At 43.5% G+C, this 19,225-nt stretch overlaps 1 protein-coding gene across 1 annotated transcript; it reads left to right on the top strand.

Moving 5' to 3' along the window:
• Positions 1–346: 346 nt before the first annotated feature.
• MRPL42 (mitochondrial ribosomal protein L42) lies at positions 347–13,907 on the top strand. The gene is made up of 5 exons (XM_040408847.1): positions 347–483; positions 1,632–1,689; positions 4,702–4,786; positions 7,149–7,306; positions 13,733–13,907. The coding sequence occupies exons 1-5, from the start codon at positions 378–380 to the stop codon at positions 13,776–13,778; spliced, it is 453 nt and encodes a 150-aa protein (XP_040264781.1). The 5' UTR covers positions 347–377; the 3' UTR covers positions 13,779–13,907.
• Positions 13,908–19,225: the final 5,318 nt, after the last annotated feature.

The raw sequence follows: 19,225 nt of genomic DNA, 5'->3' as shown, positions 1-19,225 counted from the left end.
AAAAAAAAAAACGGATGCCAAAAGGACGTCATCCCTTTTTTGGAGGGTCAGTATTTTGCGAACCGCAAAACACATGCGGTCGTGTGAATGTAGCTTAAAACTGTGGGGCAACCGCTTTTTTTCTTCCAATTCCACCCCATTCTATGCAAAACAAGCTGTGCTATGGCTATGTGAAGGGGAAAATACAAGAAGTCATGGCCCCCAGAAACGCATAACTCTCGGTGGGTGAAATGGTTAAACTCTTTTATGGGCATAGCTTCTCCGGTAGCCGGTCACTGGCGGTGAAATACCGGAGCGGAGCAGTACCAGACCCGCAGCAGTCACCGGAAGCGGCTGTTTCGCTCACACGGCTTCCGGTTCGTTCCTCCCCTCAGGTCATGGCGGCCTCGGCGCTGAGCCGGTGCAGCGCTGCTCTGGTTCGGTGCCGTGCTCTGCGCTGCTCGGTCCTGGCTGGGACTAATGGCAGGACAGGACCGGTGGGAGGTAAGCCGTGACAGGAGGGGTCCGGGGGTGACCTTACCGGGGCGGCGGGCGATTGCTTTCCTGCATGGAGACCTGTGCTCATGACATGTGATCACAGAGACCCCCGCCGATCTCTACAACAGGGGCGGATACAGCGGGGGTCCAGCTATTTACATGGGGAGAGATTGATCCAACTAGGACTGGCTTAGTTGCCCGTAGCAACTGATTCCATCTGTCATTTTCCAGAGCTCCTTTGGAAAATGTAAGGTGGAATCTGATTGGTTGCAGCTAAGCCAGTTTTTCTTACACTACTTTGATCAATTTCCCAGTAGGCTTTACATTTAAAGGGAACCTGTCACCTGATTTAGGACTATTATCTACAAAAATATACCGCAGAAAAGGAGTCCAGATCACGATTTTTTTAGTGGAAATTCTCACGACTGTATCCGTTTGGCGGTCTGCAAATCGCGGATAACAGCCATGTGCATCCTGCATTTTACCTCTTCCGCAGGTCCCGTAGTATATAACAAATGCCTATTCTTGTCCACAAAACGGACAAGAATTGGACATGTACTATATATATATTTTTTTCTTTGGAGGGCTTGTGAAATGGAGTTAAAGTTTCTCAATCAGGTGACAGATTCACTTTAAAGGGGTTGTCCAGGTTCAGAGCTGACACCGGACATATCCCCAGTTTCACCCCGGCAGCCAATGCTCTCCTTTGCCCTGAGCTAGATCACGCAGGGCACGGGCTCTTTTGTTTACAATCACACACTTTTTATACAATGGAACAGTTTGGTGAAGGCTTCCGTTTAACATATACAGAAGACTAAAACATGATGGGACCGGTCTGAAAAACATGGATCCGCAAAAAATATGGATGACCTCACTGTGACATCCGTATTGCACCCATTTTTTTTGCAGATCCATTGTAACAATGCCTGTCCTTGTCCTCAAAACAGACGGACACGGAACGGACATATGCGTGCTGATTATTTTTTCTCTGACTCATTAATATAAATGGGTCCGCATCCTATCCGCAAAAAAAATGGACATGGAAACAAAAATATGTTCGTGTGCATGAGGCCTGAGCCATCAGTAGCAACATCATAGGTTTTCCACAGCTGCATTCATAGGAGGTGATGTCTTATTGAATTTCTCTTTCGCAGACTGGTACCTGCTTCGTGAAGAATCCTCCTATTCTGCACTTCCTAATGACTACAATTGGTATGTGATATTCATTTAAAGGGGTTGTCTTCACTTCAGCAAACTGCATCTATCATGTAGAGAAAGTTAATACAAGGCACTTACTAATGTATTGTCGTTGTCCATGTTGCTTCCTTCACTCATTCTTCCATCACATCATATACTGGTCATTTCCATGGTTACGACTAGGGATGAGCGAATCGACTTTGGAGGAAACATCCGAAGCCGATTCACATAAACTTCGTTAGAACCGAACCGTTCGGTAAAAGTTTTTTTACAGTAGAATTAAATTTTTGAAGTTATTACATGAAGTCTCGCGAGACTCCTGCTCCGTACAGTATTCTAACAAAGTCTTATGCTAATCAACTTCGGATGTTTAACCTGAAGTCGATTCGCTCATCCCTAGTTATGACCAGCCTGTAATCCAGCAGCAGTGGCGGTGTCTGCACATTATAGTAAAAAGGTGCCGGGAGCGTGGCAGTTCGCATAGGCCAGCACTTTTTCCTATAGTGTACAAGCATGGCCACCACTGCTAGATTTGCAGGGGGTTCGTAAACATGGAAACAAGAAGTCTGATGGATGGAAAAATGAATCCAGCCAGCAAAGGAGGCAATATGGAGAATCACAATACATTAGTAAGTAGGGTTGTTTCCTACTGGCACCTGCCTCCTGTATTTGTATTATCATTGGTGGCACAGTGGCCAGGCACCTGCTATGCTGGCTGCTTGACTCTGGGGAGGACACTCAGGAGGAGGCTGCTGTTCGCTGAGCTCACTAGCTCAGACGGCGCCGCAGTGTATTCCCTCCTCCTGCTTTAATTAATAGCGGCACATTCATTGGTGGCACTGGTGTGGGCAGCTTCAGAGCCGGCTCACTTCATTGGGCTCAGCACGGCTGCATCGTAGGAGGGAGGGACTCCCTCCCTCTTTCTCCACTGTCTGCGCGCACGCCGAGCGCCATAAGAGGAGAGTCTAGTATCGAAAAAATTAACATCCTGATACCGAATCGATACTGGCATAAAAGTATTGATTGGGTATCGAAAGTTCGATACCCGAAACAACCCTATTAGTAAGTGCCTTGTATTAAAGGGGTTGTCCGGGTTCAGAGCTGAACCCGGACATATCGCCATTTTTACCCCGGCAGCCCCCCTGACTTGAGCGTCGGAGCAGTCCATGCTCCGATGCTCTCCTTTGCCCTGGGCTAAATCGCACAGGGCAAAGGCATTTTTTGGAGTTCCGGTGACGTACCGGGGCTGCCAGGCGGAGGCTTGTGAGCGCGGTGACGTCACCGGCACTGATGAGTGGGCTTTGGCGCTGCCCTAGCCTGTAAAACTGCTAGGGCAGTGCTAAAGCCTGCCCATCAGAGTCGGTGACTTCACCAAACACATTGCTGGGCGGAAGTTAACATCAGGGGGGCTGCCTGGGTGAAAATATGGGTATGTCTGGGTTCAGATCTGAACCCGGACAACCCCTTTAATTTTCTCTACATACAAATGCAGTTTGCTGAAGTGAAACGACCCCTTTAAAGGTTGCTGTGTATTTAACATTATACTCTGGCCAAAGACTGAAGAATCAGCTTGGCCCAGAATTTCTTATACAAACAGGTATAAATCATAAACCTCCACTATTGCAATTGTAGTTACTTGTAACTGGATTGTATCTGAAGCCACTACGTCTGGTTTGTAGGGTATAAAAATTTGCTTGCATGTCCAAACTAGGTTCTTTAGGGTGTATGCACACGACCGTATTTACGGTCTGCGTCCAATCTGCATTTTTTTTTTTCAGATCGCACACGGACCCTGTTTGCATCTGTGTGGCCAAGCCACAAATCGTAGAACATGTCCTATTGTCCATTTTGCAGGCAATTTTTTTCAGTGGGTCCCGTGAAAAGTGCAGGATGCATACAGATAGCATACGTATTTTGTGGATCTGCGATTGAACCTAGGACTCCGGCACTGCAAGGCACCAGTGCTAATGACTGAGCCACCATGCTGCCTTTTATTGTATTGATGACCTATAGGTCATCAGTATCTGATCAGTGGGGGTCTGATATCTGGCACCCCTGCTGATCAGCTGTTTGAGGTGGCTGGCGCTCCAATGAGTGCTGTGGTCTCCTCTCAGCTTACCAAGCACAGCGCTGTAGAGTGAATAGTGGCTGTGCTTGGTAGTGCAGCCCAGGGCCCTTCACTTGAGCACAACAGCCTCTTCCAACAGCTGATCGGCGGGGGTGCCAAGAGCCAGACCCACAGCGCTCAGATATTAATGATCTGTCCTGCGGATAGGTGATATATATATATATATATAATCAATCCCAGAAAATCCCATTCCCACATTGAGACATATTATACTTCTTTACATGAGACAAAATACTGAAAGGTATACACATATGAATGGAAACGTAAAAATATGTTTCCATCTGTTAAACATATCAGTTTTTTTTTTTTTAGACGATGCCTACAAATATTTATTTAAAAAAAGTACATTTTGTTTAAAAAAAACACAGACAAACGTATGCACCTCTGTCAAACGTTAAAAAAAAGATTGATGGCCACAATTGTATGTTTGTATACTTTTTTACTGTATGTCTAAACGTATCCGCTTGACTTGCAGCAAAAACCAGATGTGAACAGTCCCCAACAGCTGTAGGTACTTGTCTTTCAGGCTATAATTTCCTATGCCAGGGGTTGTCCAATTACATGAACAGTGCAGGCAGCCTCCCCAGAGTATATCTGCCCTAATGTGCCCATTATAGTACTCGACTTTGTCCCGCTGCCCATGCAGGTGACGCATTCGCACTGCTTATTTACATGAGGCTTAGGTCCCCCCACTGTCAATAGTCAGACCCTCAGTAATTGTACATTTATTGCCTATCCTGTATAAACCGTTTTATTTTACATGAGATAATTTTACTTTTTAGAGAGAGATCATTTTGGCTCCTAAAGTTTTAGACTTAAGAGCCAAAGGCACCAAATTAGATTTTTGGAGTGTAGACTGATGAACCTCTTTGTTTCTTTCTATCTTCTCTTTTATGCAGTGAAGTCAAGCTGGCTCTGACATCAGATGGGAAAACCATTGTCTGCTACCATCCGACAATGGATATTCCATATGAGCACACCAAGGTAACTGTGCAGCCTGGAAGACCATCAGAAAGGCCAAGGCCAAACCTGAACTACCTGTATGGTGCATGTTTAGTATATAATTACTTGCTGTACGTGGCCTCAACTTGAAAAGAGAGTAAAACTTAAAAAAAATATATATGTTTTTGTCCAAAAAGGACCAGAAAGAATGAGCATTGGTCATCTCCTGTGCCAGCTCCACACCCAGGAAATGGCTGAAAATACCTGTTAAGCCAATTACTGGCTGCATCAGTGACCCGCCTGTGACAGTGGGCATTTCCAGCTGTTTCCTGATGTGGAGAGAAGCAGGGATTGGTGAGGTGAGTAATGCTTATTTTTTATTTTTTAAAAGGGTTTTCTGAGATTTTTGAACTGATGACCTTTTCTTCAACACCCAGGACCCCCGTCGATCAGTTGTTTGAGAAGGCACTGGCGCTTACAGTAGTGCCACAACCTTCTCTCTGCTCACCAAGCACAGTGTCATCCTTTTGAGAGCTTGGTATCACGGCTCAGCCCCATTCACTTCAATAAGGCTGAGCCTGGCCATGTGACCAATGAACCTTATGAATGGCCTATGGGAAGCTTCAAAAAGCAGCTGATTGGTGGGGGTCCCGGGTGTCGGATCCCCACCAGTCAGATACCAGAGGATAGATCATCAGTTCAAAAATCTTGGATAACCCCTTTAACGCCCTCTAGCCCCTTTAAAAAAATGTCCCCCTCTGGACAACTCCTTTTAAGAAGGAGGGGGTCTTTGACGATGGCGGTATTAGTGGGTATTATACATTAACTGAATAAGTAAAATGTGTTTTTTATAGTCTTTCTTCAGACAAATACACTTTTGTTCCTGTTTGGGTCATACATTAGATATAAAGTTGCTACTATCAAAGGTTATGGAATTTTCTGCATCAGCACTTGTGAAACATGACAGCCATTGGGCACTGGATGGGTTGCTGCTGCAGCGGTCTAATCAGTGCCTTCAACACATGATGGAAGTGTTGGTATTCAGAAGTCTCCTGTCAGTGTGGAGCCTTCCAGCTCTATCTCACTTTGCTGCTTCAAGGAATGTGAGTTTAGTTAGTTGTAATTAAATTCTTAACTGTGTGAACTCCTGAACGGTATGGGACGTATATATCTATCACAAGTGAGTGCTAGTTAATGCTGAAAGTTCATATGGTTCCCCTGGGGTTAGCATCTGAAGCCAGCTGATATCCACAGCCTGGCTCCTGCCGCATATTGGATTGGAAATAACTCTGACAAATCCAAAAAAATAGAAAAGGGCTAAACATCTAGCTCTTGGAATGTGTCAATTAAAGTAAAAAAAAAAATGCACTTGTTAGTGAAGACCAAAAATAGGCCACGTCCTAATGGGAAAAACAAAAAAGCCCCATCCAGCACTAACAAAGGCATGCATATACAACCATAAAACCTACACAGGGACAAAAGCCATGCCCACACAAAATTGACAAAAAAAAATTGTTGTGTGGGCAAGGCTTTAGTCCCTGTGTAGGGGTACAAGTTTGTAGGTTACATGTCCTAATGGGGTTAAAGGAGTTCTCCAGACATTTAAGCCTCATTCACACGTCTGTGTCCGTGCTCAAATCCGTGAGCAGGTGGTCAGTGATGCATCCGTGTTGGGTCCATGTGTCCGTTTTTTTATGTCTGTGTTGAATCCGTGTTTCACTGACACTGAACAGCTGAAAAATAATTTTCAAAGAATCTCTTCTTCATGATCCCTGAAACACGGATTCGTGATTTTCACAGACCTATAGACTATAATGGACTTGATGGATCCATGAACACGGACAAAATAGAGCATGCATCCGTGCTAAAAACACGGACCCACGGACTGTGCTAAAACATTGATGTCTGAATACACACATTAAAGTAAATGCGGACATGTGCTGTCCGCGCAGAATACATACAGCACACAACCGTGAAACACTGACGTGTGAATGAGGCTTTAGTCTGAGTAGTGACTATTGCTAACCTGTGAAGGGAAGCTCTTTTACATTGGACTTACCCTCCCTTGCTCCCGTCATGCTACTGTCTGCACTGCACTGTCGTTCCCTGTGGGTTCTTCCGACCGGATATGACCGCTTCTTTTCCTGTTTGGCTGCAACAGGAAAATAAGTGGCCCAATCCGGTTGGGAGCCGGGGCGGAAGACCCCACAGTGCGTGCGGTGCAGACAGCAGCATCAGGGGAGCAAGGGACAGTAAGTAAAAGAGCTTCACTTCACAGGTTAGCAACAATCATCACTACTTAGGCTAAAAGCCCAGAGAACTCCTTTTAATGGTGAAGTCATATCTGTGGTAGAGTGTGCAGAAACCATAATCTCATCAGCTGTGTGATAAATTTGCCGTCTAGCCTATTCCTCGACTAGATCCATTACACAACCAGGAAGAATCACATGAGCAGGTTCTAAAAGCCAGACTGTACGAAGCTGAGGGTAAACCTGCACCAACCATGGAAGAACTGAGCAAGATGTTCTTCACCACCAAGCACCGATGGTATCCTATTGGCCAGTAAGTTAACAATAACATTACTTATGATGGTATATATCCGTTCAGTGGAGGATTTGGCAATTCTGGGGCCCAAAGAAAGTTAAATATGGGGGGGGGGGGGGGGGGGCCTGTAACACAGCTAAGCTCTGCCCTATAGCACTGCTAAGTTCTGCTCCATCACGCTGCCAATATGGGGACCCCTTATGTGCTTCACACTAAGTATATTGCCCTTTATATGCCACTCACACATTATATTGCCCCCTACATGTGCCTATCATACAATAGAAATGATGTCCCGTGAGGGACCATTATACAGTATAATGCCATCTACATGTGCCCCTCATACAGTATAATGCCCCATGCTGAGCTATCCACACAAGGCATACTCATCCAGCCCATGTTCCCATGACAAATGGAGCACTGCAGATCTGCTCTGGTCTGTACGGTGACTAGGAGCAACAGGCATGATGACGTCACTGCACCAAACCACTGGTGGCAGAGTGAATGGAGGAGGAGGGAGCTGTTAGCTCCCTGCTCTACCATTGTATTCAATGGTATCCATTTCATGATGTAGATGCATTTGAAATACAGTACAATATAGGTGCCACTTAGGAGGACCCAGCTGCCTAAGGTAGCAGAGGGCCCCCTGATCCCTAGTGCCCTACGCAAATTACATTGTTTGACTAGTGCAAAATATACAGGGGTGACAATGAATACATTTGTTAGATGATTGAGCTATCAGAATGTACAGAACATAGAGCTGATCACAAAACACTTCATCAAAGTGGGGGACCGCGCTGCTATCGACACCTCCTCCTTTCACGGTACAAGGTTAATTGGCGACACGGGGAAAGACCTTCAAGCTCCACGCCTAGGAGACTCTCCTCTATCCGACACTCCTGTAGGTAATCTAGGAATCCCAGCCATAGTGAAGCACAGACTTCCACCGTATAGTAGAAATGTTTATTATACTTACAAACAGCTTCTCGTTAAAAGCATATAAAATCATGAAAGTGCACACGCACAGGTATCACCCGACCCGGGTTTCGCTTTCGCGCTTCTTCGGGAGCGAACACCTACACTCTGTAATCCAGTCTTATAAATCATCCCAAAATCCCACCACTTGCTTACATCATCAAATCTGGTTCATATCTCCACCTTAAAACAAGCCAATTTCTCACAATAAAACTATTATCTTACGTTATAAATCATTATGATTAATTCCTACCATATCTCTTATCCTTTTGCAAAGACAGGAGGTATTTAAATATCGCCAAAGAAGTTCAACTAGTATCGATTAAAACACACCTCCTATCACATGACCCAGTATTTAATTCCGGGCACGTCATGCCTCTTATCACGTGACCCGTTATGATCCCGGTTTCATCACAGCTCCTATCCAATCCTTGCTGGGACCCACCCCTTAATGCCACAGGTCCTATCTCCTTCATCCTACAGGTAAATACTAGATTCAAGAGGAGGATATTGGGGGATATTGAAAAATGACCCCGTTTTAGGAAAGGTTCTCCCAGAATACCCCTCGGTGATTTTTAAAAAGGCCCCAAATCTACAACAACATCTGGTGCACAGTGCAGAATGTAAGACCGAAGATAGGAAAAAAGGAAATAAATTCACGTGGTGTGGGTTTTGTCTCCCTTGTAGAAATAAGAATAGAATAGATAAAACAAGAAGTATAGAAACAGTTTGCTCCAAAAAGAAAGAACAGTCCTTTAAAGTTAAGAGGAACATTTCATGTGAGACTATAGGGGTCATCTACGTGCTGGAGTGTCCTTGTGGCCTCCAGTACGTGGGCGAACTACTAGAAAACTCAAGATTAGAATTCAAGAACATACGGTATACGGAATTTAAAAAAAGGAGTAGAAACACATGGTGTCCCCCTGCACTTTAAGAGATGTCAGCAGAAGGATCCGAAGGGTTTGCGATTTATCGGTGCAGAATTGGTGAAACCCCACGGGTGGGGGGTGAGATTATAATGCTTAAATAAACAAAAGGGAGGTGGAGTGGATGTACAAATTGGAGACACTCCAACCGAATGGACTGAATATAGTGTGATTTGAAACCATGTCTAGTTTTTAGGGGTTTCTTCCTCTTGAATCTAGTATTTACCTGTAGGATGAAGGAGATAGGACCTGTGGCATTAAGGGGTGGGTCCCAGCAAGGATTGGATAGGCGCTGTGATGAAACCGGGATCATATGAGGGGTCACGTGATAAGAGGCGTGACGTGCCCGGGATTAGATACTGGGTCATGTGATAGGAGGTGTGTTTTGATCGAAACTAGTGGAACTTCTTTGGAGATATTTAATAGGGATCGACCAATATTGATTTTTTTAGGGCCGATAATTTATACCGATATTCTGTGAAATTAAAAAAAAAAAATTTATTTATTTTTTTTAATTCCTACAGAAATCTGCTGAAAATGAATATTTTTAATGTGTAGTTTTGTTTTGTTTTTGTAAATCATTCTTTTTTATTTATACTTAATTTTTATTTATTTTTTTACTAACTTTTAGCCCCCTTAGGGACTAGAACCCTTGTCCTATTCACCCTGATAGATCTCTATCAGGGTGAATAGGACCTCACACTGTCCCTGCTGCCCTGTGCTCTGTGCACACAGCAGCATGGAGCTTACCATGGCAGCCAGGGCTTCAGTAGCGTCCGGGCTGCCATGGTAACTGATCGGAGCCCCAGGCTTACACTGCTGGGGCTCCGATCGGAGGAGGAGGGGAGAGGGGGCCCTGTGGCCACTGCCACCAATGATTAAAACTGGGGAGCCGCACTGCGCCACCAATGTTTTTAATCTAGGGGTGGGGGGCGCACTGTACCACCAATGTTTTTAATGTGGGGGTGGGGGGCACACTGCGCCACCAATGAACATAAATCTCTCATTTATTCATATACAGGAGGCGGGAGCTGGCTGCAGAATCACATAGCCGGCTCCCGACCTCTATGAGCGGTAGCTGCGATCCCCGGCACCTGAGGGGTTAACTACCGCGGATCGCAGCTACCGCTCATAGAGGTCGGGAGCCGGCTATGTGATTCTGCAGCCAGCTCCCGCCTCCTGTTCAATTTGAATGAATGAGTAAGTCAACATCATTGGTGGCGCAGTGGCCAAAGCCCCTCCCCTCCTCTTCTGTCTCTTCATTGGCGGCAGCAGCATCACAGGGGGAGGGAGACACTGCTTCCTTCTCCCCTGTGCTGCTGAGGGAACACAGAGAGCGCTGACAGCAGCGCGATCTGTGTTCCCCATACGTTATCGGAATATCGGCAAAATAGATACCGATAACTGTCAAAATCCTGAATATCGGCCGATAATATCGGTAAAACCGATAATCGGTCGATCCCTAATATTTAAATACCTCCTGTCTTTGCAAAAGGATAAGAGATATGGTAGGAATTAATTATAATGATTTGTATCATAAGGTAATAATAGTTTTATTGTGAGAAATTGGCTTGTTTTAAGGTGGAGATATGAACCAGATTTGATGATGTAAGCAAGTCGTGGGATTTTGGGATGATTTATAAGACTGGATTACAGAGTGTAGGTGTTCGCTCCCGAAGAAGCGCGAAAGCGAAACCCGGGTCGGGTGATACCTGTGCGTGTGCACTTTCATGATTTTATATGCTTTTAACGAGAAGCTGTTTGTAAGTACACTGCGTGCAGAATTATTAGGCAAATGAGTATTTTGACCACATCATCCTCTTTATGCATGTTGTCTCACTCCAAGCTGTCTAGGCTCGAAAGCCTACTACCAATTAAGCATATTAGGTGATGTGCATCTCTGTAATGAGAAGGGGTGTGGTCTAATGACATCAACACCCTATATTAGGTGTGCATAATTATTAGGCAACTTCCTTTCCTTTGGCAAAATGGGTCAAAAGAAGGACTTGACAGGCTCAGAAAAGTCAAAAATAGTGAGATATCTTGCAGAGGGATGCAGCACTCTTAAAATTGCAAAGCTTCTGAAGCGTGATCATCGAACAATCAAGCGTTTCATTCAAAATAGTCAACAGGGTCGCAAGAAGCGTGTGGAAAAACCAAGGCGCAAAATAACTGCCCATGAACTGAGAAAAGTCAAGCGTGCAGCTGCCAAGATGCCACTTGCCACCAGTTTGGCCATATTTCAGAGCTGCAACATCACTGGAGTGCCCAAAAGCACAAGGTGTGCAATACTCAGAGACATGGCCAAGGTAAGAAAGGCTGAAAGACGACCACCACTGAACAAGACACACAAGCTGAAACGTCAAGACTGGGCCAAGAAATATCTCAAGACTGATTTTTCTAAGGTTTTATGGACTGATGAAATGAGAGTGAGTCTTGATGGGCCAGATGGATGGGCCCGTGGCTGGATTGGTAAAGGGCAGAGAGCTCCAGTCCGACTCAGACGCCAGCAAGGTGGAGGTGGAGTACTGGTTTGGGCTGGTATCATCAAAGATGAGCTTGTGGGGCCTTTTCGGGTTGAGGATGGAGTCAAGCTCAACTCCCAGTCCTACTGCCAGTTTCTGGAAGACACCTTCTTCAAGCAGTGGTACAGGAAGAAATCTGCATCCTTCAAGAAAAACATGATTTTCATGCAGGACAATGCTCCATCACACGCGTCCAAGTACTCCACAGCGTGGCTGGCAAGAAAGGGTATAAAAGAAGAAAATCTAATGACATGGCCTCCTTGTTCACCTGATCTGAACCCCATTGAGAACCTGTGGTCCATCATCAAATGTGAGATTTACAAGGAGGGAAAACAGTACACCTCTCTGAACAGTGTCTGGGAGGCTGTGGTTGCTGCTGCACGCAATGTTGATGGTGAACAGATCAAAACACTGACAGAATCCATGGATGGCAGGCTTTTTAGTGTCCTTGCAAAGAAAGGTGGCTATATTGGTCACTGATTTGTTTTTGTTTTGTTTTTGAATGTCAGAAATGTATATTTGTGAATGTTGAGATGTTATATTGGTTTCACTGGTAAAAATAAATAATTGAAATGGGTATATATTTGTTTTTTGTTAAGTTGCCTAATAATTATGCACAGTAATAGTCACCTGCACACACAGATATCCCCCTAAAATAGCTAAAACTAAAAACTACTTCCAAAAATATTCAGCTTTGATATTAATGAGTTTTTGGGGTTTATTGAGAACATGGTTGTTGTTCAATAATAAAATTAATCCTCAAAAATACAACTTGCCTAATAATTCTGCACTCCCTGTATAATAAACATTTCTACTATACGGTGGAAGTCTGTGCTTCACTATGGCTGGGATTCCTAGATTACCTACAGGAGTTTCGGATAGAGGAGAGTCTCCTAGGCGTGGAGCTTGAAGGTCTTTCCCCGTGTCGCCAATTAACCTTGTACCGTGAAAGGAGGAGGTGTCGATAGCAGCGCGGTCCCCCACTTTGATGAATTGTCTGTTCCTGTGATTTTACCCACATCACATTGAGGATCTGCAGCGCAAAAATACAGCTACGTATCTTAGTGACTAATTTCATACTGTGAACTGATCACAAAACACAGATAATTAAATCTTATACTGGCTTAAAGGGAACCTGTCATGTTAAACATGGTGATTGAGCTGCAGCCAGCATGTCATAGAGCAGGAGGAGCTGAGCAGACTGATACATAGTTTTATGGGAAAAGATTCAGTAAAACTTGTATTTTAAACATTTAAATTCCTGCTCATTCTGGTCTTTGAAGCCAAGGAGACGGTCCTATCAGTGATGACAGCTATCTGTGTATACACAGTCATAGAGGGAAGCCGGTCATCACTGATAGGACCGCCTCCTAGACTTCAGAGCCCAGAATGAGCAGGAATTTTTATGTACAAATTTCAAACGTATCTGAGGCAAATGATCATGTTGGACCAAAATGATAGAAGGGCCACCTTCCTCTACACCAAATTTCGTTAAGGGTGCCTTCACTAGCAGCAGATTTTCTGCAGACAATTTCGGTTACTGAAAATCGGTTCCATTCATCTGAATGGGGCTTGCAGAAATCCAAGTTCTTGTCACCCAAACAACCCCCGATCAGATGAATGGAACTGATAACAAAATCTTCTGCGTCTGAAGGCTCCCTAAGGGCTCTTTTACACGGGGCAGATTTTGTCACAGAAATTCTGTGACTGAAAATCAGTTGTATTCTGAATAGAACAGTTTTGACGGGAAGCGCATGGCTTTCTGCAACCCCATTCAGGTGAATCAAACTGATTTTTTGGCACCAAAATCTGCTGTGTCTGAAGGCTTCCTAAGGCTCCCAGGAGTGGAGAACTTTTTCATGGGTTCCCCTGCTGTACGTTTAGAAATCCAGTACAGATTCATGTTCTTTTGTTAGTCACTGAATTTGTGTTCAAAAGAAACTTTTAAAAGCTAGAAAAGGAATTCCCGTCTTACTTGGCCTGTCATGTTTTAATAAATTATTTTAATGTCTGAATTTCAGATACCGCAGAAGACGAATCAAGAAAGACCCTCCTAAAGATCGCTGACTTTGATTCAAGCTTTCCTGCTTGGAGATTGCAAAATGCCCTCATTCAACACAGCATGATATATATATATATGTGTGTGTGTGTTTTACAAGTGAAAGTGACAAATATTAAAGTTTGTGTTAATTTTCTCAAGATGTGTGTGTATTGTAGTCATTGATGAGCTACTTTGCATTAGTACTTGCTTATCTCATTGCTGTTGGGTATCCCTGCTGTTAGGCAATAGCTCTTTCGTTCTGAATTTAGCAGTGAAGGCAAGAATGTCCAAACCTGTCAAGCTACAAGGGTGCAGAATTAATAGCGTAGATGCTGCAGGTTAGACGCATATTTTACCCTTCTGCATTGTAGATGGTGGAATCCACAGCATAACTAAAAATCCACACAGCAGGTGAAGTCATGTGCGAATTCAGTTTCAGACATTTTCCACTTTGTGCGAATGATATTTAAAAAAATCTCACCCAGGTTTTCTGAACCTAGAAATGATAAAAGTATACAGAAGATACTCTTGCTTTCACCGTTTGTCAGTCTGATCCCTTTTCTGCATATTCCTAAATAGTCTTCCTGCAGAAAACACAGGGGTTAAAGAGGACCCGGGCTACCAGTATTTTAAATTCTTTTTTTAAAATTTCATTAATCAGTAGCTCACAGTCTATTGATTTGATCAGAATTCAGCAAATGATCACTTGGGAGATGAAAAAGATGGGCTGGATATAATGGATTTAGCACAGAACAGCATTCTGCAGCTTGATATGTATTGGCATACATGCAAGCTACGAAGCAACATTTTAATGAAACCCATGTTTCATTAAAATAAAAATTATGTTTTTATTACATAATTGATGCAACAAAAGTGATCAAAGGTGTCCAGAGGCTTAGCATTAAAAGCTAACGTACTGTATCTTCATGAAAATAGCTTCGGAGAGACAGTTCACATGACCCAGCATGATGGCTTTTATTTATGCAAATGTTACTCCAAAAATATTACCGCTCTATGTGCATTTAGCCCCTATGAACATGTACTTGAACTCACTCGGCTACAGTTCGTAGGCCCCTTTTACCTTACTATTACATACTTCACAAGCACAGCAGTGCTTACCATACATTTGACAGGCCAACATCTAGATACTTTTCTTCTGTATGGTTTAACAGCCCACTACACTAGTCAAAATGTTGCGGTGTATGTTTCTCACAGAGAAAGTCGGTGGCAAATGTATCTCGCACAATTGCATGTGACTTTGCATACAGACAGATGACATAGGGAAATGAAAGCTGTATCCATAGATGTAGACACAATCACATCTGGGGTCTAGGTCCTGAACCTGTACATACACTAAATGTACATGTATTGGGTGCGGTTCTTTGAAGCCCATTACGCCTCCGGTATAGGACAGTGTTATCACAGTACTTTTAGTGATTATTACCACCATACAGAGACCTCATGAGTGGCAAGACACCACACGAGTGGCCTGCTCAATGTCCTCACGTTGCAGACTGGACCAAATAATACATTAATGATCACCATTAGTTGTAAATTACAAATGTCCAATCACTCACATTTAATGTCTTCTATGACTGAAGTGTTTTTGTTTTCATGTTCCTTCTCCATCCGTCCCATGACTTCCAGCTACGACTCGCAACTGATGAGTTGGCCCCCCTAAGAGGCACTTAGAAAAGTGTGGCATATCTCCCTTCCTCTAAAGCACATTACCAGTGCAATGAGGAGTTGGAGTCTAAAAGTAAGTTCATAGCTTGACCACAACATCAGCCTGGTGGCATAAGGCAAGAAAAAGGTTTCTAAAATGCCTAGCCTCTTGCGCCAAGTTTATCATGACGTACCTTTTTGATAATTTTACCCAATTCACTATTATGGCATATTTATAACCAGACGCTGCCACACCAAACCCTTGCAACATCACAAAAAAGAAGGCATGCATTACAGACTGCACCTCTGATAGAAAACTACAATCTCCATTTAAACAGACTTTATAAAACATTAATAAATTCATGCACTTTCACCTCCATAGTCCTAATCCAAGGATGTGTGCACATTTGCATTGACTGTGCAGTAAAGCTTAGTAAAACAGGAAAATAAAGGCAGACGGACAGGGGGGCTACTAATAAATAGGCTAGGTTTATTAAAACATAAATCAGAAAATGTGTGACGCATTTCAGGGGAGGACGTAGCAGAAGGGAGTAGGTGTACTGATAAGTGGATTATAACCTATGAGCGCCTGCACAACTACTGTTGGGAGTGCCATGGTTAGCACATGATAAAAGTGTCACTTCTGTGCAGTAAGGCTGGGTTCACATCACCGTTTAGCCTTTCTGTTCTCCTGCCCCGTTTAGGAGTAGGAGAACGGAAAGGACGGAGAAGGCACATAACTGAGACGAACTGAGTCCACGGGCCCCATAGACTATAATGGGGTCCGTTATGTTTCTGCTCAGAAGATGATTTTGGAGCGGAGACAAAAGTTGTGCATGCAGGACTTTTTTCTCCGCTTCAAAATCATCTTCTGAGCGGAAACATAACGGACCCCATTATAGTCTATGGGGTCCTAAGGGCTCTGTTTGGCTCAGTTATGTGCCTTCTCCGTCCTTTCCGTTCTCCTACTCCTAAACGGAGCAGGAGAACGGAAAGGCTGAACGGTGATGTGAACGAAGCCTAAAGCTGGTCATCTCTGCTCCATCCTATTTTCCAGCATGGGATTAAAACACTGGATATCTGGCTTTATGGCCTCTTTCACACGAGCGTGACAGATTGGCTCCGGGTGCGTTCAGTGAAACTCGCACCATTTTGCCAGCAAGTTTAGTCTGCGATTGCGTTCAGTTGTTCAGTTTTTCCCATGCGATGCAATTTGATGCGCTTTTCACGCGCGTGATAAAAAACAGAAGTTTACAAACAACATCTCTTAGCAACCATCAGTGAAAAATGCATCGCATCCGGACTGCATCACTGAAGCCCTATTCACTTCTATGGGGCCAGGGATGCGTGAAAAACCCAGAAAATAGAACATGCTGCGTTTTTCATGCAACGTAGAACTGATGCGTGAAAAAAACACTCATGTACACAGACCCACTGAAATGAATGTGTCAGGATTCAGTGCGGGTGCTATGCAATCATATCATGCATTGCACCCGTGCAGAAGATTCGCTCATGTGAAAGGGGCCTTATGTGATGCGATATGTACTGGATCCTCACTCCCAAGCAAGACCATACAAACCAAAGTTTATGAAACAAACGCAGAAAATGCTTAAATTCGGTGTTAAGTGGAAAAAATGTATTTAAAATCAATTGACTGTATTTTCATTCAGTGCCTGAAGTTTATTATCAGACCAATCACTATGAAAAAGATACTGAAAATGGCACACCCCTGACTTACAAAGAGTTACCCCCTAGCACTCAGGAGAGGAAAAACCCCTGTGGAAGAAACCATGGCTGGAGGATTGCCCTTCCCTTGGGCGTAGAAGGTTAATGCCAACGTAACAGCTTTTTTTTTTATTTATCAGAATTTGTAAATTTACAACGATACATAAATTAACTATAGATATGATGGTAATTACATGAAATAGTCGTACAGGTTAAACCCGCTTCGCTGTAAAAGCCTATGCCAGCGGATTAACCCCTTCTATGCCGCGGTCAGCGCTGACCGTGGCATAGAAGGGGTTTGCGGTCAGTGAAGGAGCCCATCGGGTCCCCACGCTGCTGTGGCGGGGACCCGATGGGTGAGAAGGCAGCACGATGCCTTGCAAAGGGTGCCGAGGAGATCCACCCCCAGGCTGGTTCTCCTAGGCAACCTGTTAGTGTATTACTCAGGCAATGCATTACAATACAGATGTATTGTAATGCATTGCAGAGGAGATCAGACCCCGAAAAGTTGAAGTCCCAGAGTGGGACGGAAATAAAGTAAAAAAAAGTGTTTTTAATAATAAAAAATAAATTTTCAAGTAAAAAAAAAAGAAAAAAATGTCTCTTCCCCTGATTTTATAATAATAAATAAAGAAAAAACACACATATTAGGTATCCCCGTCTCCGCAACGACCGGCTCTATAAATATATCACATGACCCACCCAGTAAACACCGTAAAAAAAAAAAAGCCATTTTTATCACCTTAGGCCCCTTTCACACGAGCGAGTTTTTCGCGCGGGTGCTATGCATGACAAGAACACATAGCACCCGCACTGAATCCTGACCCATTTATTTCAATGGGTCTGTGTAAATGAGCGGTTTTTTTCACACATCAGTTCTGCGTTGCGTGAAAGACGCACCACGTTTTTCATGCAGCCCTGGCCCCATAGAAGTGAATGGGGCTTCAGTGCAATGCGTTTTTCACTGATTATTGCTAGGAGATGTTGTTTGTAAACCTTCAATTTTTAATCACGCGCGTGAAAAATGCATATCAGCCGCGCGGAAAAAACTGAACGCAATTGCAGACAAAACTGACTGCGACTTTCACTGAACGCATCCGGACCTAATCCGTCATGCTCATGTGAAAGAGGCCTTACATCACAAAAAGTGCAACACCAAGCGATCAAAAAGGCGTATGCCCCCAAAATGGTACCAATAAAACCGTCCCCTCATCTTGCAAAAAATGAACCCCTACATAAAACAATCGCCCAAAAATGATAAAAACTATAGCTCTCAGAATATGGAGACACTAAAACATAATTTTTTTTGTTTCAAAAATGCTAGTATTGTGTTAAAGTGAAATAAATAAATAAAGTAGACATATAAGGTATCGCCACGTCTGTAACAACAAGCTCTATAAAAATATTACATGACCTAACCCCTCAAGTGAACACCATAAAAAAATAAAAACAGTTTAAAAAAAGCTATTTTTTTGTCACCTTACATCCCAAAATTGCAACATTAAGCGATCAAAAAGGTAATATAGTACCAATCAAACCGTTACCTCCTCCCGCAAAAAAGTAGACCGTACCTAAGACAATCGGCCAAAAAATAAAAAAGCTATGGCTCTGAGACTATGGAGACACTAAAACATCTTTTTTTGTTTCAAAAATGCTTTTATTGTGTAAGACTATAATAAATAAGAAAAACTATACATATTAGGTATTGCCACGTCCGTAACAAACTGCTCTATAAAAATATCACATGACCTAACCCCTCAGGTCAACGCTGTAAAAATAAATAAAGAAATAAGAACTGTGCCAAAACAACCAATTTTTTGGTCACCTTGCCCCATAAAGTGTAATAATAATGATCAAAAAATCATATGTACCCAAAAATGGTACCAATAAAAACGTCAACTCTGTCTGCAAAAAACGAGACCCTGTACGTTTCGCCATGATGCTTCGTCTGGGGCGCCCCAGACGAAGCATCACGGCGAGAGCCGGGTCGGGCAGCATAGATTGTTCTTAATACGTTTTATTCCTGTACTTTTGTGAGTATATTAAACCATTTTTATCTGAAAACATTGGTACGTACTTCACT

Source organism: Bufo bufo, chromosome 1 (genome assembly GCF_905171765.1).
Source record: "Bufo bufo chromosome 1, aBufBuf1.1, whole genome shotgun sequence".
Classification (NCBI taxonomy): Eukaryota; Metazoa; Chordata; class Amphibia; order Anura; family Bufonidae; genus Bufo; species Bufo bufo.
Note: the sequence above shows the minus strand (reverse complement) of the source record. Positions and strands in the feature narration are given on the sequence as shown.